Genomic DNA, 24,978 nt, shown 5'->3' with positions numbered 1-24,978 from the left:
CCTCAGATTCACACAGCGTTTTATGTGTTGATTATCATTTAAAACAGATCTGTTCAATTTTAATCAAAACCAGGCTGTCCTGTCGATTTCTAATTGGGGGAGGGAGGGGCTTAGGTGGCTGATGCCTAAGTAGGGTCACATGGATGATGATAACACAGATGGGCGTTTTCACTTCCCGCCATCACCAATCACACAGGCAGCACCAGCCCCCAGAACAGACAGCCCCCGGTTGACCAAGCATGCTAGGATGACAGAGTGTGGCAGGCTTGCTTGGGGCTTGGCCACACATCCGGTTGCTTGACGTTAATGGGCTGATGAGCAGGTTGTACGCTTTGCCAGGCTTCTGTAGCTAGGAAAGATCAAAGGCAGCGTTTCTCCAGAGTCTGCAGCGCCATGTCTAAGAAGAAATGCGGGCTTCGCTGCAGCAGACCTGGTAGGACAAGAGGTGGAGGGGAGACTCGGATGTTCCGTGGGGAGAGCACATCTGGGATTCCGTCTGTGAGCGCAGCGGACCACGCCAGAGACACTAGAGGACTCGGACTGCAAAGGAGAGGTGCGTGACAACATAAAAGAGGCGGCTAAGAAACACAGCTGCTGGTGAGGGGCCGAGATGAATGTTCTCCAAGTGTCCGTTTCTAGTTAAGCCCGTCCTAGAGTAAACAGTAATTTTAGAGAAACGGGCTTCTTCGACTTGACAGTTTCTGGACTGTATCACTAGGGTAGTTGGGATGCCTAATGCTGAGTTCTATTTTTAGCCCATCGGGCTGAACGCAGGGGCTCATGTGCTTGGCACCAGCGAGGAATTTTCCACTCATTCCCCATGTAGGGAAGCACTGATCTGACACTGAGGCCTCGAGGAGGCCCTGCTTGTATTTCAGCCCTCCCACTGCATCATGACTCCGGACCTGGCTTAGGGTGGGGGAGGGGGATGGTGCATGAGAGCCCTCGGAAGGGAGCCTCTGGGGCAGCCTCACTCCAGACGTTGAGCAGAACCTCAGGGCCCGGCAGGAAGGCTGCTGGGCTCCGTTGAGCCACAGTGGCTGGAAAGATGACTCTCTGAGGCAGGGAGTGGAGAGTGGAAGTTCCCTTTAGGTCCCTTTCTTGCCTAAGGAGCAGTGTCCCTGAAGTCTCAGTTGTTGACTCATTCCGTTGCATCGCATCATTCTGGTTTGGTTTGCAGGAAACAAAATGTAACGTGATTGATGCAGAGAATTCACAGATTAGAAGAGTTGATATCATTTCAAAATCAAGCACTTAAGGAAGGGCTGCAGCCAGACTGCTCCGGCTGGCCTCCGTGAGCAGAGCCGTGCCAGCGCCTGCAGGAGGAGCACGTTGGGAGGCCATCAGGAAGGGCTTGAGAAAGCTGACTGAGGAAAAGCGAAGTAGCTGCCCTATCCGATGTTACCGCCACACAGAGGCTAGAATGGAAATGAAGTGCAACTGACGAATCCACACCAAGGACAAACACAGCGAGGGCCTGGGGCGGGTGGGGTGTGAATGCAGCCAGGCAACACTTCCATTGGAGCAGTCATCGGGGGTGGCGCTGCCTCTCCTCCAGTTAGATGGGGAAGGCTTCGTGGTAATGAGAGCTCGGATCCAAGCTGAGGATGGGTGCAATTGGGATCTCGGTGTTGGGTCTAGGTAAGCACGGGACAGAGGGGAGCATCTCCTCGTGTTACTGTTTGATAAAGAGTGTGGAGCCTGGGTGAAAACTCCTGCTTGGCCACTTCCTGGCTGGTTGTGCAGGTTACTTGGCCAGTTACCTAACCACAGAACCCCAGTCCCGTCCTCCAGAATGGGAAATAAAACCCAGGACCTGCTTGACAGTATTTGGGGGAGTAAGTGAGCAAAAGGGCTTACCCAGCGCTGTGCCTTGGCATCTAGGAAGTGTTTGGTCAAGGTTGGTGTTAATACTGACGTAGTGATCAGCAGACCTTACCCAAGCTCGTTTTCCTTGACATTTTAGCCACCAGGTTTGTTGCTTGTCTTTGTCTATTTGATGACTCTGAGATCAGTTGGTTTTGTCATCTGTGCCTGCAGAAGGTTGGGGGTGAGGGGGGTCTGGGTCTTCATGGATCGTCTTCCTCTCTGCCTCTCAAAAGGGAGAAGGTGCAGGGTCTCTCACTTCCGTGGTTTCCCTCCTGTTTCCCCTGCATCTCTTCTCCCTTCCCATCCTCTTCCCTTTCCTCTCTTGCGTCTTCTCTTTCATTCTCTCACTTACGTTTCTCCTAAAGCAAAGATGGGTGGGCAGGCCTGGCCACAGATACCAGTGGTGGCTTTTGATCTAAGTGACTCAAGTCTGAAGATCTTCATCATTACCATCTCCAGCTGAGGCCTGTCCTCCTCGCTGGACCTTCAAGCCACTCCGTCCCCAAATGCCTGATTCTTCCATGGCTGGGAAGCGGGGTGTGATGGGTTGTGACGCAGGATCCCTCTGCACGGGTAACATCCACCCAGGGCTTCGTCCCAGGGCTTCTGCAGGCTCTGAGGGAAACATTGGCTTTGGGTGAAAGATTAGAGTCAGTTTGTTGTTTTTTGTTACATTCTAGTTGATCCCTGCCTAACCTCGTCTAAGTCTTTGCAACTCTCAGCGGCCCAAGAGTGAATCCTTGGTGATGCTATTTCTGGACCAATGAGGACAATATTTCAATTCTCTGGCTGTGCTTTGGAAATTGAGGATAGGAGCGTTCAGAATTATTCTTTCATTTATTTATTTTTAATTTTATTTATTTATTTATTTATGGCTGTGTTGGGTCTTCGTTTCTGTGCGAGGGCTTTCTCTAGTTGGGGCGAGTGGGGGCCACTCTTCATCGCAGTGCATGGGCCTCTCACTATCACGGCCTCTCTTGTTGCGGAGCACAGGCTCCAGACGCGCAGGCTCAGTAATTGTGGCTCATGGGCCTAGTTGCTCCGTGGCATGTGGGATCTTCCCAGACCAGGGCTTGAACCCGTGTCCCCTGCATTGGCAGGCAGATTCTCAACCACTGTGCCACCAGGGAAGCCCCAGAATTATTCTTGATAGTAGAAACAAGTTAGTTTTTTCACTAGTTTGAGATTATTTCAGGGTAAATACTGAAATTTACCCTCTCAGGAATACCAAGTTTTCTTAATTTGTAGTAACAAGTCAGCCGGCTGTATTACGCTGCTGTTAGACCAAGCACCTATGCCTGTGATAAGTCTGACTAGACACTTTTGCCTGTTCTGAGTTCTCTAGTCTTTGAACTTAGAGTAGAATCAAGACAGAGTCAGGAAGGTGCTTTAAAAAGAAAAAAAAAAAGCAGAGAACAAGACATATGCCAACTCTAAACACATTCAGGCACTCAACGTGGAAAAGCACCTGTCATCTATAGGATGTCATCCAGTGGCAAACAAAATCAAAGGAAACAACAGAGTTGTAGTAACAGCTAACACTCGTGTAGAGCTTGTAGGTGCCAGGCACCCGTTCTAACTGCTTCATGGACGTTAATTTATTTAACCCTCAGGACAACCCTGTGCTGTGAGCGTGGCATCGAGGCAGTGTCACGTAGTGATTAGGAGAACGTACACTTTCAGGGGTGATTTCCAGCCTTCAAATTTGGGGAAGACGAGGACTGTATGGGCTGGGGTGAGGAGGGAGCTTCACGAGTGGGATGGGGGTCCACTGTCCCTCACATAGTGTATGGTTGCTGCATTAGTCTTAAGAGAAGCATGACTTCATCATTGTTAATGCCTGTGACTAAAATAGCTCGCAGCTTATTATGCAAGTAGAGTTTTACCTAGGCATGACATTCTAACATTGCTTAGCAAATGCCCTTTGGATAACCTGAGACCCTGCCATCAAGCCAAAGTAGCACACGTGTCACCGGGGTCTAAGCGCAGCAGACACAGAGACAAGATCGTGACAGCCGTCTGTTCCCATTCGGCACAGGTTGTCCGGAGGTGCTGACATCGAAGTCAAAGCAAGTTTAGGAAAGGAAGAGCATTCACGAGGCCCTGAGGATGTCTGTGCTAGATATTTGGTACCCATTTTGGCCGAAATCTCCTCTTTGGAAGTGTTTGCTTTGGGAGTACATTCTGCGTGATGAAGGAGCCTTTCCTTGAGGGCCTGTACTTTTGGCATCTGTCACTTGAAGAGAATTTATGTACCACATCTTTCCTAGTTATTTTTAGTAGTAATAAAAATCAAAACAAATGTAAATACTGGTGCTGACTCATGCCTTCAACTCATCTATTTTATGTCGTAGTATGTATTTGATTTGAAAACAACTAAGCAATCACTTAGTGACAAATGGCGTTCTTCACAGTAAGTAACACTTTGAGTGTGAGTTTTCTTCGTCTTCCTTCTACCGATGCAGAGAATGGAACAAAACACCTTGGAAACTTAAGTTTTGGTGTTGGTCTTATTACAAAGAGAAATGTTTCATGTTAGGTTTTCTGCCCATTATTCATTAGGTAGGTAACAGTGCATGTATGGACCAAAGGGTAAGTTTAAGGGGACAGCCGGGAAAATAAGCGTCTGTCCCTCAGAGAAATATGGTATTTTCATGGTCAAAAACCTCGTAATAGTGACAATAATTAAAAATATATAACAATATATAACAGCAGGTTAATGTGTAGGACATAGACATGCAGAGAGTTACTGTAGGTTGAGGTATACAGAGTGCAGAGATAATACGTGGGTATTATTAATATTACACGGCAAGCTTTGCGATTTGAATGTGATACAGATGAGTGAGTCAGACTTGGCTTTGTACGTGTTTTATATGCTTGTATAATGAGAAGATTCTCTCCTGAAGGGCTCAACTTATAAGTATTGGCTTAATATGATTCATCAATTGAACATGTGAACGTGCTTCTTTAGCCTAAAACGAGGGGACTCTCGGTATCCATTTTGTTTTTTCAGAATGAAAGTGCCCTTGTGAAAGAAAAAGAGCTGTCAATCGAACTTGCAAACATCAGGGATGAAGTTGGTAAGTAGGGCATTGACAATGAGGAACGTAAAAAGTGTCTTTTTCTGCTATCTGTGAATGTATAACAAAAGCAGTTATGTCTCAGGTAATAACCAGAGCACACCTGCCTGGACAAAAGGAAGTGCCATCCCCAGCACAGTGGTGGGTTCTTGTAGCCTTGCGGGGAGCTGTGATTTCTATGTCATGTCTCCGCTGTTATACGGGCAGCTTCCTAACAGTTCACGGTGGAACTAATCGGGCTTGAGTCTGCTCCTCCCAGATGGCAGCACATCTGTCTGTCTGCCTTGTGTGGGGTGACAAGCACCCCTCCATGTCACGCCCCACCCCTGGACAGACACAGCTCTAGCAGAAGCAGCTCAGCTTTGGTGGGTAACTTAGGTGCTCCCTGTAACTTGCTTCCTGCCACTGTACACCCTGCCGTGAAATACTCTGTGATCTAGAACACGAATCTGGATGGCTTAGAAAATGCTAGGGTTCATGTTAAAACTCCTTCTCTTTGTCTGATACGATGGTGTAGTTCTGGCTGAACCGCAGGACACCTTGCCAATGACAGGAAGATCCCCAGAGCCTGGGATGTGGTAACCAGCGCCCCTCCCTCTGTGCTTTCCCGAAGCTTCTGAGTGCAGCAGGAACCACACGGGGATCACGCTGGGATTTTGTGTTTAAGCCTTACTTGATTTCTGCATTAGTGCTAAGAATAGAACAAGAATTCACCTGCCAAATGAAAAAGCCGTGGGGGGAGGGGAAGGCAGCACCACGGCCTGGGCCCTTCAGCCCAGCATTCGGCCCCAGAGGACACGTTAGCAGCGAGTTCCTGAACCACTGGAGAGGCTGCATTTGTGAGAGGGAAAGATGGGAATATCAGGATCGTCTGTTAACCGTAAAGTCATAAATTCTAGTGTCTTGACCTGCAGGGTATTCCCTTGAAGGGAAAGGGGTATTGAGCTTACAAACCAGACTTCCCAGTGATCCTGTAGACAGATGATCAGTCCTGTCTTGTTACCCCCCAGCCTTATTTGGACCTCTTATCAGCTGAGTCTGGGGGGCGGGGTCACTGGAGGGGAGGGGCCAGGGGTGCGGTTCTGAGGGGGAGATGGAATTTCTAAAGATTGTAAATTTGACATAGAAGAAAAAAGAGAAGCTGCGAAAAGTCAGAATCCTTTAGGGGCACTTCTACAGATCCCAGAACAGGGCTGGCCTGTCCCCCACATTCAAGAATCGCTGCTTAAAATTCTTCACGACCGTTAAAATGCTGCCCTAAATTCTACCGATACCTGCTCGTAAATACCCGTCAGCTTTCTGCACCCTTGAGGTGAAGAAGTTCAATCAAAGGCCTTCAGCCTCCAGCCAGAATCAGCTTTGCTGGTGCTTCCCAGCCCTGGTGCGTGTTCGAATCACCTGGAATGCTTTTTAGAACATCAGTTCCCGGGACCTTCCCTAGGGCACCAGAATCAAAACCTTTGAGGGTGAGGCTGAGGCACTGCTTCATTCCCCAGGTGTTTCTTAGGTGCAGTTTGAGAATCCCTGAATTGCATTGAAGGAACAGGGGTTTTGATTTGGATCAGGGACAAGGCCGGGGAGTGGGAGGTTCCCGCAGGCCGGGGCTCCGGGCAGCAGGAGGGGCCCAGGCAGAGGAGCCAGGCGGGTGAGGGAGGGTGCCGAAAGAAGACAGATTCCACCTGCTTTGATCTCACCCTTAGGGTTGGCCTGGCTCCCGGGAAAGGGGAGGGAGGTCCCCCTCCCTTCTCATCCTCCTTCCCTTGCCTTTTCGGGTCAGGCTGGGTGTCCATCCTCTGAGTCCGCTCCCATCTGGATTAGATGAGCTTCCGGGAACTAAACACAAAAAGTAACCCCCTGGTGTGTTCGCTGACACACTTCACATTTACAATACATTTCCATCTGTGACTTCTCTGGGGGAGCTACCACAGAATCTTCTAGCAGGCGTGTACTTAGAATCCATCTCAGAGATTTTGAGATGTGTCATCCCACACTGATGGAATCTCTGACCATAATAGTTTTTAAGTAGGAAATTTCTGGCAATTGACTTACAAGTAAACTTTGAGGACATCTCCAAATAAGTGGTGTGTCTTTTTTTTAATTAATTTATTTTTATTTATTTTTGGCTGCGTCGGGTCTCTGTTGCTGCGCGCGGGCTTTCTCTAGTTGCGGCGAGCGGGGGCTACTCTTCGTTGTGGTGCGCAGCCTTCTCATTGTGGTGGCTTCTCTTGTTGCGGAGCACGGGCTCTAGGCATGTGGGCCTCAGTAGTTGTGGCTCGTGGGCTCAGTAGTTGTGGCTCGCGGGCTCTAAAGCGCAGGCTCAGTAGTTGTAGCGCACAGGCTGAGTTGCTCTGCGGCGTGTGTGATCTTCCCGGACCAGGGCTCAAACTCATGTCCCTTGCATTGGTAGGCGGATTCTTAACCACTGTACCACCAGGGAAGGCCAAGTGGTGTTTTCTGATCCCACTTCGGGCATCAGGTGTGTAGGAGATTTTTCCACATGGAGAACACTTGCTGGGTGTTCAACAATTCAGTTCAGTTTTGACACTAACTCTCAGAGTGAGTGCAGACCCCACAGGTGAAGGGCCAGTCCCACTAGACTGCAGGTGCCAGTCCTAAGTCCCAGGAGCCTCTTATACTTCTGACCAACTGGCTATAAATTCAGGGGTTCCCACACCCCCTCCGCATAGTCAGTAATTCGCTAGAATGACTTGTACATCAGGAAAACACTTTACTTACGTTTACCAGTTCATCATAAAGGATACAACTCAGGAACAGCCAAATGGAAGAGACGCACAGGACAAGGTATTTGGGGGGAGGGGGAGGTACGGAGCTTCCACACCCTCCCAGGACAGGTCCCTCCCCCAGGAGCTAGCTGTGTTCACTGACCTGGGAGCTCTCTGAATCAAGAGATTTTATAACCCCTTCTCTAGCGTCTCCTCTCCCTAGAGGTTGGTGAGTGGGGCTGAAAATTCCATCCCTCTAATCACCTGGTCTGTCCTGTGACCAGCCCCATCCTGAGGCTCTCTAGGGGCCCCCCAGTAAGTTACCTTGTTAGCATAAACTCAGAAAAGGAGCTCATCATAAATACAAAGGCACTCCTGTCACTCAGGAAATCCAAAGGGTTTTAGGAGCTCCAGGGACAAAAAGCAATGTATTATTCTACCACACCTAGCCAAGGTACCTAGCCAAGGCTCTGCCCAGTTATGGAGAATGGTTCCTTCATTTAACAAGCTTCTGAGCACCTTTATGTAGCAGGCAGCTTCATAGCATTTCAGAGGTGATCCAGGTCTTAATGACTATAGTCTGTTCACCACATTTGTGAGATCGGTAAACTGAGACATGGTCAAAGATCTTGGCTAAAGTTGGAACGTCTGTAAGAAGTACCAATAAGAAAACCTTAGTTCTCCTTAATCTCAGTCCATTCATTCATTCAACAAATATTTATTAGGCGCCTAGTATGTGCCAGGCACAGGCTAGGCAGGGTCACCATGGATGGTGAAGCAGTCATACCTTGCAGAGGGCGCCCCTCTGAGTGGGGGCTGAAATGCACCCACATTGCAGCAGCTCACCAAGCCCTGGACCCCAGCCTGGGGTTGCTGCCACCCACAGGAAGGGGTCTTTTTTTCTAATTTTCACAAAGGCACCATGTGGACTAGCTATGACCTGGTGCCATATACGGACAAGTCAGTGGTGGATAAGACACAGCTCATGTCCTCGAGGAGCTTACGATCCAAGACTCCGTGCAGGAGGGGCTATCTGAGATGGGCCTGTACAGTGACTGAGACTCGGGTAGATGCACGTGGGAAGGGAAAGAGCACAATTATTGAGCACGAGCTATGCCTGCTGCCCCCAGTGAATGTGCCCTGGACCTGTAGGCACCATGACCATTTGGGGGCATTACCCATCCTGCGTACCTTTGGAAAGGAAAACCCATTCCTCCTTCCATGGATTAAAAACACTTTTCGCACTTGTCACTTAAGAGTTATAAAACACTCTGTCATAAACTAGAATCAGCTACACCCTGATTATAAAACACCCCTTTCAGTGTTTGGGGTTTTACCACTTTTTGCTATTATGCTACAATGAGTGTACTGTTTGCAAATTACTTTTCTCCTCTTGTGTTACTTTCTTGGAATATAATCTCAAAAGTGTGGACCAATAATTTGGGTAGGATTTCACGTTTGATTTAAACTCATCTATATGTGCAGTGTCCTGGATATTTTTTCTGTAAATCACTGTGCAAGATTATGGTGGATTTAATCTCAGTGTAGCTAGGGTTGCCTTATAAGAAGGGAATTATATCAATTTCTCTCTCTCCCGCTCCTCCCCTTCCTCCCTCCCTCTCTCTCACACACATCTGAGAAGGGACACATAATTGCCAGACATATACCAAGATGTAGTTTGGGATGGAGCCTTTTGTGGTCCAAGGGTAGAGTCCCCGTGGAGTGGCTGAAATTTCTGCCATCTATGGTATTTGTATCTCCTATGAAGACAGGGATCTCTAGTCATCCTCCTGAAAGCTTCTCATCTCAGGTCACCCTCCAGGGTTGATGGCTCTTGCCTTGTCTTTGGAGTTGGTCTGAATTGGGTCTATCCTTGGAAAAGCCTTCCTCTAGCTATGTTGGTTGTGGGATGAAAGGGCATTTCGGATCTCCAGGAAACCAGAATCCAGCATCACATCCAGGGAAGGAGGAGTAAAGATGCTAGAAACATATTTAATATATGATTTTTTTAATCACACCTTAAAATTTCCCAAAAAGTACAGTTCTTAAAGTTTAAGCCCTGATTTTTGGATAAAGTGGCATTCTCCAAATTTGGAAGTCAAATACTGGATCCTTGAAGATTCATCCTTTACATTTGTAGATGCTGAAATAGATTTGTAAGATGTTCTTCCCGGAAGCAGATTACTTCCTTTTGAGACGTTATGCTTCAGGTTGTTGACCACCATCAGGTAGATATTTATGGTCTTCTCTCCAGCAAAGCTGCCTTATTAGAAAACCTGAGCTATAAGAAATACGAATTAAAAAAATATGAATTAGATGAACTCCACAGAAAAACATGCAATAAATAGCTAGGTTCAAATGGGGCCTCTGGCTCACACTCCTTACTTAGCCCCAGTGCTCTCACAGGCAGACCAGAGCCCTGCTGAGACGTACATGCAGACACAAGTTGGACCAACGCTAAGAGCGCTGCACATCTGCCACCAGATTCCTTCCTCGAGGCTGCTCAGAACTGTGACTGTCTGAATGTGCTGTGAAATTGCCTCTCATCTTTGAAGCTCTCAGTCACCCAGCCGCCCTCCTCCTGGCCTTCTTTACCTGCCACTGCCCCGGCCCCCCCTGCTGATGGACAAAGCTTCTCTCTGCACCCACGTGTGGCTCTGTCACCCCCTCCTCTCTTGAACTTGTTACCTCTGCTCTGGCTCTTCCGAAGCCAAGGCCATGGGTTTTTAGCTTTCTGCCAGCCTCAGACTTAAGATGGACTTTGCTTTTCCGTCTCTACTGAAAACTTTAAAAAAAACACTTAACATGAAATATAGTTTTAAAACAGAAAGCAGTAATTAACAAAGCAATCCTTCTGTTAAAGTTTCTCAGGTATTGTACAGGAAGCTAAATGGTTAAATCCACATTTAGATTAAAGTTAGCTTATTGAAATAAAACAAACAAACAATACCTGAATGTTTTCTACAACATGAAATAAAGTCATACTAAAGACCTCTGAGAGCTTTGATATAAAGGTACGATAGAAATCTTAGTTTATGACAGTAAACACTGACTTATTTATTACGTTCTTAAGTTACTAAATAGAATGAACTTTTCAACTTATTCTCATTTATAACTAGCAACCTAAATATATTTACACATGCCACTGTAAGTGTATCTGTGAGATGATTTTACCTTCCAGGGTTTATGCATAAAATGTGTCTTCCAATTTATGATCATAATCTCTTGTATTTACAAAGCACTTAGTACTTACCAAGCTCTGTCACATGATATGTTTTATTTATTCATTCTGGCAGCTCTGTGAAGTAGGTGCTGGTGTCTTTTACAGGAAATTGAGGCTCAGAAAGGTTAAGTGCCTTCCATAAGAGCATACAGCTGGGATGGGGCAGAGTCAGGTCTTAACCCAAGTCTAGAATTCTTCTACACATCGTATGTAACTTTACACGTTGTGCGTAACTTTACACATCATGCGTAACTTTACCACGGCATCCCCAGCTCCCCCACCACCTTTTTTGGGTAACTTTTAATTTAATAGATTGAAAAATCAGATAAACAAAATGAAATAGTTTTGTATCCCAGTTCTCTATGACTCCCACCCAAAACCATGGTAGATGCTCGTATGAATCTGTCCAAACGTAGATTAGAGTATAATTATGTAACAGTGTTATGTTAATTCATCCCTAGGCTATAGCCATAAGGATGATTAGAGTATAATCATGTAACAGTGTTATGTTAATTCATCCCTAGGCTATAGCCATTAGGATGGGATTCAGGAACAAATAACAAACTCCCTAAACAGTGGTAGCTTAATCAAGCTAGATGTTTATTCCTCCCTTATGTAAAAGTCAGGAGGTAAAAGCACCCAGAAGCAGGTGTGGTTCTGTTCCACAGAGTCCACAGGGGGCCCAGGCTTCCAACAGCTCAGCGTTCACCCATCCCCAAGACACTGGTACTTCTCCTCGTGGTCCCGGGTGGCAGTGGTCAGCACTGGGTGCCACGTGGTCATCATATCTCTAGTCCAGTGGTAGGATGGAGGAGGGAACGAACAAAGAAGCAGAAACAGTGGGTCAGCTCCCCTTGGGGAAAAGTATCCTGGAACTTATATCTCCTTGGCCAGATCTAAGTCACAGGGCAAACCTAGTCACAAGGGGACTGGGAAATGTGCTCTTTTTTCTTGGTGACCTTGCCCAGATATTTTGTTACTATGGAGGAAGGGGAGAACTGTGTGGGGAGCCTCACTTGCCTCCGTCAGTAAGATGGAGGGAATAGTCCTGTCACACGAGCTGAATGAGAGCAAAGGATCTAGCAGAATGTCTGGCAGAAAATTGAGGGCACAGTATATGCCAATTCCCTTAAGTTTCAGATTAGATTCTGTTGTATTCCTTCCCCTCACAGCTTTAAAAAAGATGAGTTAAAATGCAAAACCCAAGAGGACACCTCAGAAAAAATAACTAATCTTGGGATCACAAAAATAATGTACATTTTCTGATTTATAAAAATATCTCTTCGAAGCACACCAATTAAAAGACAGTTTGCCAGATTGGATAAAAAAGCAAGATGCAGCTGTGGGCTGCCGAAGAGAAATCCACTTCACATATAAAGATATAGATATTTAAAAGTAAAAGGATGGAAAAAATATATACTATGCTACCACCAATCCAAAGAAAATTGAAGTGTCTATGTTAATATCACACAGAGTAAACTTCAGACCAGCAGTGCTACTAAGGATGAAGATGGCCATTACATAATGATCAAGGAGTCAGTTCACCAAAAAGACGCAACAATACTAAATATCCGTGTGCCTAAAAATAGAGCTTCAAGTCACATGAAGCGAAAACTGGTGGAACTGAAAGGAGAAATAGACAATTCCACTATTGCAGTTGGAGACTTCAGCCCTCCTCTCTCAGTACTGAGAGAACGAACAGGCAGAAAATCAGTTGGATTTAAAAGACCCAAACAACAGTATCAACCAATAGGACCTAATTGACATTCATAGAAGATTGCATCCAACAAGCAGAATGTACATCCTTTTCAAATACACGTGGAACATTGACCTACATGGACCATATGCTGAGCCATAAAACGAACCTCAACAAATATGAAAGAATTGAACCATACAAACTGTTTTGGACTGTAACAGAATCTGACTATACATCAGTAGCACAAAAATACCTGGAAATTAAACAACACACAACTAGCACATGGGTCAAAGAGAAAACCACAAAGTAAATTAGAAATTTATGTTGAATTGAATGAAAAAAAAAAACATCTCTGGAATGCGAAATTCTCTCTGATCAGTGGAGTTGAATCTTCTCAACAACTTTGGCAGGGGGGACCCAAATACATATTTACTATTTAACTATCACTGTCCTAGGTTCTATGGTGGGGTGCAAATAGTGTTATTTAGAAGATTTGATCTAGAAGGTTTGGTCTGCTGTCAGAAATTTGAGTGTGACAGTAGAGATTCAAATATACTGCTTTCTTTGCAAGATGGACCACTCAGCGTGACGAGGCCTGGGAGTTACCTGCCCCCGCTGTAGGAAAATGATGTTCTGAGCTGGGAAAAATTCAAACCAGTGATGTCAGCTGCCATGATTAGATTTTATCCCAGTAAATGTAATCTTTAAAAGTCATTTTAGTTTCTGTCTCAAACAGGTGCTTACCCATGCACAGTAATATCAAAACCACAAACTCCCTTAGATGTACCAGAGACTGGGTTTGGTTGCCATGGAAAATACATCATCAGCTACAGTTCCACAAAGCTGCTACTTTCTTTGAGACAATGATTTATTCCAATTGGCAGCAACACATTTTTTGATGTTTATAAAATTCTTTGAAGTCTATAGGTATAGCACCTTTTAGTTATTTTATATGGAGATGTCTGTTTTGTGATCCTCTAAAATATTTACTCCTTTATGAATAATGTTAATATTTTTAAATCTGTGAGTTTAATCCTTAACCAGAATTGACCGAAAAAAATAAGTCAGGATACCAAGGGCTGCCCGTAAACTACCCTGTGGACAAGCAGTTTCTTGAAACTTGGCGTCAGCAGCTTCCATACAATTGTGACTTCATAATAAATCCAATATCTACAGTTGTGTATGGTTTACAAAGCTCTTTCACATATTATTTCATTTAATCCTGACAACAACCCTAGGAGACAGACAGGTAAGGTAGATGATACCACCACCGTTTTAAAGGTGACTAAATTGTGGCTATAGAGAATTGAAAGCAAACCCCAAATCACGTAACTACTAAGGATAATGGAGCTGGGTCCTTATCTTGTTCCAGCATGACCATAGCATGCTGCCTTTGTGTTGTAAGATTTCAGTTGGTGTCTTGGGGAAGATAAAAAAAGCAGAAAAAGACGTGACCTGCTATATAGATTTAACCTGAAAATTGCTGAAGAGCATCTTGCAAAACACAGTGCTTTAAATGACAATCACATACAAATTATGCAAATGTAATCACCGCCCACTTGTGAGTTTCCCGTGCACTTGGATCCCTCTTATTTTTCCTTGTATCTTGAGCCCCATCCCAGGGCTTAGCGCATTAAATGGGAACCATTCATTGCTTCATTGTATAAACTTGACTGAACCCAGGAGATGCACCTATTAGTGTACCAGGAGTGGAAGATGGATGCGACATGGTCTCTGACTTCAGGGGACACCTGGGCACTGGGGAGGCAGATGCAGAAGCAGGTACTTAAAACCCAGGGTACTGAGTAAGGTGCTGGAGGTCTGGGAGTTCAGAGGATGGTCTGTAACCCAGTCAGGGGTCCAGGAAGGGCTTTTAGGGGTAAAACAGCTGAGCTTTAAGGAAATGGAGGAGTCATTGAGGAAGTGGTTCTTCTACACTTGAGCAATTATATCAACAGCGTTAATGACGTCATTGACTCAATTTCTCCTTTGGGAGATGGGAAAAATAGTAAAGACTGGTTTTCCATGGGGTGACCCCTAAACCAGAGGAATAGGGCAAATGAATTTATCTGTGAAACTCTTTAAACTGCTTGCATACAAAGCAGGGCAGTGTTTGGGATGTTAGACTCCAATGAATCTCTCTTCATAGATTTTTTTAGACGTTTGGTTTTTCTTGTCTAATGCCATTATGAAATTACTCTCACTCATTCAAGTAACCACAGATACCACCAGGTCCAGCTTCAAGAGTACTGTCAATCTATTTCCTTAATTTGGCAGTTAATTTGAATAAAGTAATATATAAATTGCAGTATATGCTTATGTTATATTCAGATCACTCTTTTTGATTAAAATTGCAGTTTTTCAGCCAAATGTCAGGTCTTCAGGAGGTTAATTCTGGTGAAGATGATAACTAGACCAACTCTGCATTGCAAGGAACCGTGTAAAGACTTACTAGGTTTTGGTGATAATGAATCTGATTCTGATCTCAGGGCTCCTTAACACAGCTATTTTCTTAAAAAAAAAGGAAAAGCTAGTGATGAAGAATTTGGTCAGAATTTAGCTAATCAGAATGGTGGTTCCAGATGGAGAGACCAGGCTGGCACCTAAGTGTGGGCATTGTTAGTGCACCAAGAATGGCTCTGACTTTCAAGGAAACGCCTTTTAAGTAAGTTTACTAGAGCCTGATATAGAAAACGAAAATCCCAATTTATTAATTTACAATAAGTAATGATATGTCTCCTTATAGGCACATCTACCTAGAAAGCTAAAATTGTAATCAGAAGACAGCTTAGTGGACCAGAATCAATCATGTGCTATAATAATAATGGCATCTCACTGAGATAGCCTTGGGCAGCCATCTGCATACCTCTTTTGTTCCTGGGACCTCAGTTCTTAGCCAGGGATCCCCATGGGAGGAGATGGAAGCCTGTTAGAATCACCTGGGAGCTTCTACCAAGTACCCATGCCTGCCCTGCTTCCAGCTATTATAGAGTAGTACTGGACTTAACATCCCACTGTACACAGCTATAAGACACAAAATATATAAGGCAGCTGTTTCCAAGCAATAGACACCACAGGCCCGTGATCCTTGAAGAAAAGGGATCACACTGAGTCCCCTGTTGGCCCCAGCTTTCTGCCTGGAGTCACTTACCAGACCACAGCACAGAGAGGTGCTCCAGCAGTGACCACGATGTTGCTGAGCTGAAGAAGCAGTTACCAGAGATCCAGGTGATTAAAGCAGCTAAAAATCGTGAGGCCATTGGGACTTCCCTGGCGGTCCAGTGGTTAAGATTCTGTGCTTCCAGTGCAGGGGGCGCCGGTTCAATCCCTGGTCGGGGAACTAAGATCCCACATGCCACGTGGCCAAAAAATTTTTTTAAAAAAAGAAAGAAATCATGGGGCCGAGCAGTGGAGAGCAGTAACCTGTGCAGAGGAGGCCCCAGGAGTTTGCACAGGGGGTTCCCGGGTGGTCTTAGATGAAGCATGGGCATCACATGCCCCGGGAGGCCTGGCAGAGGGCAGCTGCTGCAGGACTGACATGGGTGAGGGCAACAGAGGCTGCATCGTGCTGGGAGACGTTGGATTCCAGCCCAGCCAGGGTGGAGAGACCTCACTGAGCACCTCGAGACAAGACCTGAGAAAGGCCAGGCTTGAGGAGTAAGGACCATGACCGAGTAAGGGTCTCTCTAGGAAACTCAAGTGGACCCACCCTAACAAAGACTAAAACCAAGTGTGGTGGAGTCAGAGGCATCCAGTAATTTACCTGCCTGCCTACAAAACTCAACACCTGCTAAAGGAAGACAAAGTAATACACGCTTCCTACAGTATACCGTCCATGATGTTGAACACTTATTTTTAAAACTTAGACCTACAAAAAGCAGGGCCCATAATCAAGGGGAAAAGTAGTCAATAGACATGCGTGTTGAAATAACCCAGATGTTGGAACTAGCAGATGTGAAATTTTTAAAAACTGTCATAAACATGTTCAAGCACTTCCAGAAACAGAGGAATGTAGTGAGTAACCAGGTGGGGAAGCACAACAGAGAAACAGAAACTACAAAAGAACCAAACGGAAATGTTAGAGCCCAAGAGTTGAATCTCTGAAATGAAAGATTCACTGGCTGGGCTCTACAGCAGGTTGGAGACCGCAGGAAAAGGGGTCAGTGAATTGGAGACAATCAACTGATACTATCCAATCTAAAGAACAGAGAGAAAAAAAAGATTAAAAGAAAATGAACAGAGTGTCAGGGACCTGTGGCAGTGTAAGAGATGTGTAATTGGCTTGTCAGAAGGAGAAGAGCGAGTGATTGGGGGAAATCTTTTTGGAAAAAATGATGTGCAAAGACATCCCAAATTTGGTTTTTTAAAAGAGCAACCTGCAGACCCAAGAAGCAGTGAACCCCAAACAGGATAAATGCAAATACACACATCACACCAAAGACAGCCTAGCTAAAGACACACATCACATACAGAGGACAGGGCTGTGAGTGACAGTTAACCTCGCCAGAAACAGACCGAGGCAGTGGAATGACATGTTTGAACTGCTTAAAGAATAATAAAAAAAACAAAAGCAGAAGTCAGTATCCAGAGAAAACATCTTTTAAAAATGATAGAAACTTGGAATTATAGGAAAGAAATAAGATTGTCAAAATGGTAAATGTGTGGATAAATATAAAAGATTACTCATTTTGTTTTAAGATGATTATTCTTTTTTTTTTTTTTTTTTCGGTACGCGGGCCTCTCACTGTTGTGGCCTCTCCCCTTGCGGAGCACAGGCTCCGGATGCGCAGGCCCAGCGGCCATGGCTCACGGGCCCAGCCGCTCCGCGGCGTGTGGGATCTTCCCAGACCGAGGCACGAACCCACGTCCCCTGCACCGGCAGGCGAACCCTCGACCACTGCGCCACCAGGGAAGCCCTGATTATTCATTTTATTTTAAGTGTTCAGCTTGATGATCTTTGTCTATGAATACATCCATATAATCACCACCCAAGTAAGACGTTTATGTCACTCCCGAAGGTTCCCCCAGGCCTCTTTTTCCAGTCATTTCCACCCCCTCCCTACCTCTGAAGCCACCACTTCCGTATTTCTGTCACCATAGATTAGTTTTGCCTGGTCTTGGATTTCCTACAAATGGGATCAGACAGTATACGGTCTTTTGCGTCTGGGTGTCTGGGTGCTTTTGCCCTGCATGAGAGATTCATCCACGTCGCTGAGCATATCAGTAGTTTTTTCCTTTTCATTGAGTCGTGTTCCATTGGCATGCATATGCCAACATGAATTATCCACTCTTCCGCTAATGGACATTTGGGTTGTGTCCACATTTTGCTGTTATAAATAAGGCTGTTATGAATATCCTCGCACAAGTCTTCTTGTGGACAGAGATGTTTTTCATTTCTCTCAGTTAAATTCCTACACGAGAAATGACTGGCTCATAGGACAGATGTGAGTTTTACGTTAGGAGAAACTTCCATACAGTTCTGGAAATGGCTGTTCCATTCTTGCGCCGTCCCCAAGAGTGTTTGAGGGTTCCAGTCTCTCCACATGCTTGCCAACATTCGGTGTTGTTAGGTTGTTGTTGGTTTAGCTGTTAGAGCAGGTGTGAACAGTATCTCATCGTGGTTTTAATTTGCATTTCCCTGATCACTAAGGAAGCTGAGCACTTTTATGTGCTAATTAGCTATTGGATGTCTTCCACGAGCCGTCTGTCGCCCACTTTTTCTTGCGCGGTTTGTCTTTTTGCTGAAGGGCAGACGCCCCCTTCACCTGGGCACGCAGGTGCTCTCAAGGCTGCCACACTCCCACCTGGCCCACCCTCATCGTGCTCATGATCGGTCTTCTGATTCCCAGCACTTAAAGACTGACTCAGGATGGCCTAAGTCTGCAGCCTCGGATATCAAGAAGAGAAAGCAAATGTACTCCTGAAATGTGAAGCATTTTAAGTGTCGTTCTTAAGATCAGTTTGAATGCCCATTCTGCATAAAAGTGTTCTCGGTGTTTTGTCCTGAGATCAGTAAGCTATAATCCAAGAACTCAAAGAGTTTGTAACTAGTTGGAAAAGCAGACATGGCAGTGAATGATTATAGCATGAAATAAAGTTAGTGGCTCTCTCCTTAAAAATCCCTTTTTGTCCCTGATGCTGTCCTAAGCCCCCTTTCCTCACTCTCCGTGATCTCCCTGGTAATCTCATCTACCCCTATGGCTTCAACTACCCCCTAAGCAGTGCCCTCCCAAGACCATGGCTCCAGCCCTGGTCTCTCCTGAGGTCACCTCTTGGTGAACCACAGGCAGTACAGCTCTTCAGGAGCAATTAATTTCGTCTCCACCTACCCCACGCTCCCCACTTCAAAGCAGAACCAAATCGCCACTTCTCCTGTTACAGTTCTAATTTATTTCAGGTACAAGCTAAGCTGCTGTAACAAAAAGGCACCCAAATTCAATGAATAAATAAGAAAGAGGGGTATTTTTCTCTCGTGTAATTGTCCGCAGACAAGAAGCCCCAGGTTTCAGCCTGAGGGAAGGAGAAGGAGGGAAAGTCGAGGGCAAAGCAGCTCCGTCATAAGAATCTGGTCTAGAAGTTGCCACATCACTTCTTCACATCCCTTGACCCAAGGACAGTCACGTGGCCCCATGGAGCTGCAAGGGAGGCTGGAAGGTGGCGTGTCCAGCAGGGCATCCGTTTCCGCTAACACTTAGAGAGTATTTTGAATAAAAGAAAGAAAGGGAGATGGGGGATAGGTAGGCTCAACCACAGTTTGAAGCTCAGTTACTGACACCACAGTTTGCAGAGGAAACCGGTACAGGAAGTGGGGGGCATCGCCGACACTGCCTCTGTGTCTGCTTCATGCTTGATGTCCAGGAAGTCCCAGGTTCTGTTGGTTCTAGCTCAGAGGTCCGTCCTACTTCTGTCCTCTCCTTTTCATTCCTGTAGTGACCTCATCTCTCCTTTTGCAAACGCCTTCTCACTCATTCCCTTCCTTTCCTTCCTGCCCCTAGCGTCCGTCCCCTGTCACTTCCCCGATTAAAAACCATCAGTAACCAGAAATGCTTGTGACAAAAACAGCACTTGCCTCTAGCTAGAGCGTCTAACATGCCTCTCAGACCTACTCTGAGACAGCGTTTTTGTTTGGTTCTGTTTTCATGTCTGCCTCTGTATTCTTCTTCTTTTTTTTTTTTGGCTTTTTAAAGCATTGAAGCATAGTTGATTTACAGTGTTGTTAGTTTCCGGTGTACAAAAGGCTCCTGGGTGATGGAGACACAAAGAGCTTACGATCTCCAGCAATAAATAAGGAACCAGGCGGGCAGTGCTTACTGTACATGACAGGCTGGGGTGGGAGGCAGCTGTCAGATGGAGGTGAGACCCTGTAAGAGAGGGAGAGTCCCCGCACACACAGGCATGAGTATGGAGAGGTTGGGCTTGGCTCTGGACCAGCAGGATCCCGGCTGTGCTGGTGGGGGGTGGCAATCTAGACTGGCCTGAGTAAGACTGTGGGTGTCCCCAGTAGGGGACATCTGGGGACCATATCAGAGGTCCATGTTACAGCTTTTAAGAAAGGTTATAACGTATTTCAGTTACGTAAAATCCTCGGTTATTTCAGAAGAGGTTCAGTCATTCTTGGTCAATCCTGTTACTGTCTTTACACAGTGCTGAGTTAAAGCCCTCCTTCCTCCAAGTGCTGTGGCAGGAGCATGGGCTGCAGGTCCAGCAGACTTGGTCTTAGTCAATGCTCCTGTGTAGGAGATTAAGCCCTCTTAGCCTCAGTTTCCTCATCTGTGAAATGGGGGTTGCACTAAGACTTAGCTCCCAGCTTCTAGTGTGAGGTTGAAATGGGATAATTCAGAGTAAGTGCCAGGCTCAGCACTTACTCTGAATTATCGTGCCTGGCCTCTATTATTAGCTGTTTATTGTTTTTGAGGGGGGGGGGTACATAGAATCACTGAAATATTACAGTAAGAATATTTCCCACCCTTCATGAATGCTAGGGTGGGACCTAGCATAAAGAGGCAGTCATGGGCTTCCCTGGTGGCCCAGTGGTTAAGAATCTGCCTGCCAATGCAAGCGACATGGGTTCGAGCCCTGGTCCAGGAAGATCCCACATGCTGCGGAGCAACTAAGCCCATGTGCCACAGCTACTGAGCCCGTGCTCTAGAGCCCGTGCTCTGCAGCAAGAGAAGCCACCGCAATGAGAAACCTGCACACGGCAACGAACAGTAGCCCCTGCTCGCTGCAACTGGAGAAGGCCCTGGGTAACTCAAAAGGGGTGTGGCTTGCCCAGGCCGCTGTCTCCTCTGAGGGAAGTGATCCCCTGGTACTCTTCAAGCCAGCATGTATTTATGGAAATCTGCCCGGGCCTGGCATTGTGCTGAGATGGGCGTCCATAGAGGAAGGCTGCACGGGGTCTAGCTAGAGTAATAGACAAGTATTAATGCTCATCATAAACATACTCTTGAGCTATTATTAATTGCCTAAAAATTTAACTTCTTCTGTGTCTGTGCTTAAAACTGGTGGGTAGAAATAATTCGAGGCGGTCCATTTTGTTCCTTGGAGTTGATTTGATGTATTTGGAAGTAGTATAGCAAAAGGATGGGAAGAGTTCTTGGGGAAATGCACACCTCTGTAAAAATTAGATTCTACAGATTTCAAACATCAACCCTTCATTCCTGTGCAAAACTAAAAGCGATAAACCCTCGAACAACAAGTAAAGAGTCATAAGTCTGGGAAAACCTCCGAGAAAATGTCCCAAATCCCATGGAGAACACAGAATATCCAGGCCATGCATTTGACATCCTAAAGGAAGGAATGACAGTATTTAAACTTACCACCATCAAATGGACTAAAATTTATTATCTAGCAGCCCCTTGGTCTCCATCCCCTCCAAAAGCAAGTAAGGGGAATGGGGCCACCCAAACTGGGATAGAGGGTGGAGGTCAGCAACATGCCGTGGAATCCCTGCCAGCTAGGAAGCTAAGGAAGGGACAGGGTCACAGGAGTTCACTGGTTAGAACCCTGTAGGGTGGGTTCTAGCCAGTGAAAAGGGGTCCAAAATCTCAACTGAAGCTTCTGTTTAAACATTTTTCAGGAAGTTATTGAAAGCTCCTTCTAAAAAGGATGTCCAACCTAGAGATAATGTTTACTGTTCAATTTATGTAACAAATATTAATTTGAGGTAAAATTAAAGGGTCATTTTTCAGTACCATTTTGGACAGGACAAAAAAAATATTAAAAGCAGTAAATGCTCACTGGACGCACTATCTGGCCTGTTCAAAGCCAGCCGTCAGAGCGGCTCCCATGGTGTGTTAGATGAGCCGGCACTGGCTTTGCAGCCCAAATTAACCTGGAGGAGAGGGAAGAGCAGATTCTGTGCAGAATCATCTCCCCAGAAAGCCGCTTCCTGTTTATGGGCAGTGGTGTTATTAGTTCTTAGGTAGACGGCATTGGTTTCTCTTTTCAAAACTCATCATTATAACCATCCTCTTACATCCATTTCCTCTTTCCTCCTTTGCCCCCATACTTGCATTTTTCTCCTCTCAGACCAAGAAGGTTACTTCTAAGCATTGCAATTACATTCACACACAGGATCGGTCATTATCCATTTGTTGAAAGGCTCATCCTTTATCTTAAGGAACACATAAAAATGGCACAAAGTAATTTATGACTCGAAAAGCACCTTAAACTAATTGGGATTTTTGTATCTGTTTCTCCTTATATTTCTTTGTTTCCATTCTCCCAAAACATAAGGCAGAAGAGCAGTATTACTATTACTCTCGAAAGAGCACTGCTGAGATTCAGAGCACCTGGAGGGACTTCCAGCTCCCGAGTTCTCGCTGTGTCAGCTTGGACAAGTGATTTAACCCCTCTGAGCCTCCATTTTCTCTTGTATAAAATCAGAGCAAAAATGCTGGCTTCCCCCAGCTTTGAACTTTGTTGCAACGATTTAAACAAGTTAATATTGTGTGTTAAAGAACTTCATAAATGAAGACACAGAAACGTCAGTCGTTGATATTGCTACTAATGTCTCCTGTCGCTGGGCGTTGAGTCATTCTGCAAAGCACATTTCCTCTGCACATGAAGCTTCTCTCTTTAGGGCTCCATTTTGGAGGGAGATCATCATAAAAATGGTATACCCTTCCCTGTCTTCTTCAAGAGAGGGCAGTGGGCAAATATAAACTCTTCTTGATGACCCTTTGGTCACCATTACAATATCCATAGAATTCTAGCATGCCAGGGCAGAAGGGGGCTTAACACTAAAGGTGCCTATCTTAATCCACGTGGGCTGCTATAACAAAATACCATACGTTGGGTGGCTTAAACAACAGACATTTGTTTTCCCACAGTTCTGGAGGCTGAAGTCCAGATCAGGGGCTGGCTGGTTTCTGCTGCAGCCTCTGTCCTTGGCCTTTGGGAGGACATCTTCCGCCTGTGTCCTCACCTGGCCTCTGAGACATCCCTGGTGGCTTTTCTTCTTGTACGGACACCAGTCATGTTGGACTAGGGCCCCACTGTAATGGCCTCATTCTAACTTAATCACCTCTTCAAAGACCCCATCTCCAAATAGGGTTGCACTCTGAGGTCCTGGGGATTGGGGCTTCACCATGTGACTCTAAGGCGAATACACTTCAGCCTGTAACAGTGCCTGATCTCCTCATTTTATGGATAAGGATGTGGAGACCCAGAGAGGTTGAGTGGGTTGCCAAAATTCCCACAGCTCGTGTCTGCAGAGCCTGGGACAGAGGCTGGCCTGGAGACCAGGGCTCCTTCTGCCTCCCCCGCCTTACTGAGTCTTGCCTTTGTCTCCTGTCCCTTCTGGGTGTCCCCTGACCACTTCTGTCCTGGGCTCTCACTCCCCAACCCCTCCCCACCCCTTCTAATCTGTTGGAAACTCTGACAGGCTGGATTCAGTGTGCAGGAAGGGTTATTTACTGTCATTCTGTGTGGAAGTTTAAGTTGTAAGGGGATGGGATGTAAGTGGGCACTTCAGGACACATATTTGGGGATATTGAGGCTTCTATATATATAGTCATCCAGTTTGGAGGCCATGTTCCCCAAATTTGACCCACAGGTAAATGTTAATGCACTCTAAAAAGCCACCTTGATGAGAAACCTTTCCGTATTTGTTCCATAGCATTGGAAACGCCTAGCAGCTAGAAAATGCCCTTCATCTTACTGCATCCCGTGCCTTTCGTATTCTCCCCCGAACCATTTACACACCCTCAGGTAGGGAAGCACATCTGTCAACCTCTGCCCGCCTCACTGGGGGAGATTTAATAATGAGAGTTTATCCTGAGGTCTCATGCTTTTAAGACGTCAACACTTATAAAATAGGCCACAGCATATGTCCACGTGAAATGAAATATTATCGTTAATGATTGAAGTGTCGCAAGGCTTGTCAAAATTCAGCAGTCCTGAATTTCACATTTTTCATACTAATTGACAGTATCCAGAAGGGCCCTTCTTGAGTACCGCGAACCAGAGGTGAATTCCACCATAACGTTTGTGAACCATGGGCCCTTATATGTACATGAATCTGGCTATTAGTTCAGTAGAGGTTTATTTGGTGCCTAATGTGTGCTTTTCTCCCCAGTTCGACTCCTCCTCTGATGTTTGCCTCTCCTTAAACGGCACCACCGTCCCCAGTCGCTCAGACCAATAGCCTGAGTCATCCTCGATGCCGATTCCTGGCTTTCCCTCACCTCCCTCGTCCAATCCAGGAGCAGATGAAGGTGGCTTTGCCTCCCAGATGCCTCGCACACCCATCCAGCCCTCACCAGGCTGCATCCCCAGTCCCGGGCACCGTTATATCCGCCTGGACCCCAGAAATGTCCTCCGCGCCGCTTTCCTTGCCTCTGTCGGGCAATTCTCCATGCAACCACCAGGGGGCTCTTGTAAAAGCTTCATGAGCTCTTGTTTTCCCCCGTTTAAGACTGGCGGGGGCGGGGGAGGGCGGTCTTCCAGTTAGAGGACTACAAGCCCCACCCCTCTCCGGAGACCACGGGCCCCGCGTGATCTGACCCCGCCTCTCTCCATCTTCACCTACCCCCACTGACTCCATCACGGGTCCTCGAGCCCCGTGTTGTCTTCCTGTTCCTTAAGTGAGCCGAATGTTCCCACCTCCGGACCTTTGCTCTGGCGGTTCCTGCGCCTCAAAACCCCTACCTCTAGCCCTCTACACGCCGCCCCTTCCCCGTCGTTCACATCCACCTGGGTGGTGGTTTCTCCGGCACCTCCTTACTCCGCCGGCCGCCGGAATCTAACCCCGGCCCTAGCCCTTCCCTAGCGTTGCTCTCATTTAACGTCCTTCACTGCAGTTATCTCAGGTTTTCACGATCTAACATTTTGCCGTTTAAAATTTTTGCCCGTGTCTGTCTTTGCTCACCTGACAGCGTGTCT

General features: G+C 46.1%; 1 protein-coding gene across 2 annotated transcripts in view; it reads left to right on the top strand.

Moving 5' to 3' along the window:
- Window positions 1-24,978, top strand: part of MTUS2 (microtubule associated scaffold protein 2) — a 312,496-nt gene that overhangs the window by 259,019 nt on the left and 28,499 nt on the right. For both annotated transcript variants that reach the window (XM_024755523.1, XM_024755525.1), the window contains one exon: window positions 4,883-4,949. In XM_024755523.1, the coding sequence (XP_024611291.1) occupies window positions 4,883-4,949 (67 nt within the window). The remainder of the gene's footprint in view (window positions 1-4,882; window positions 4,950-24,978) is intronic.

This window comes from Neophocaena asiaeorientalis, unplaced genomic scaffold, assembly GCF_003031525.2.
Source record: "Neophocaena asiaeorientalis asiaeorientalis breed wild unplaced genomic scaffold, Neophocaena_asiaeorientalis_V1.1 scaffold59, whole genome shotgun sequence".
Taxonomy (NCBI): domain Eukaryota; kingdom Metazoa; phylum Chordata; class Mammalia; order Artiodactyla; family Phocoenidae; genus Neophocaena; species Neophocaena asiaeorientalis.
This window is presented reverse-complemented; position numbering and strand designations above follow the sequence as displayed.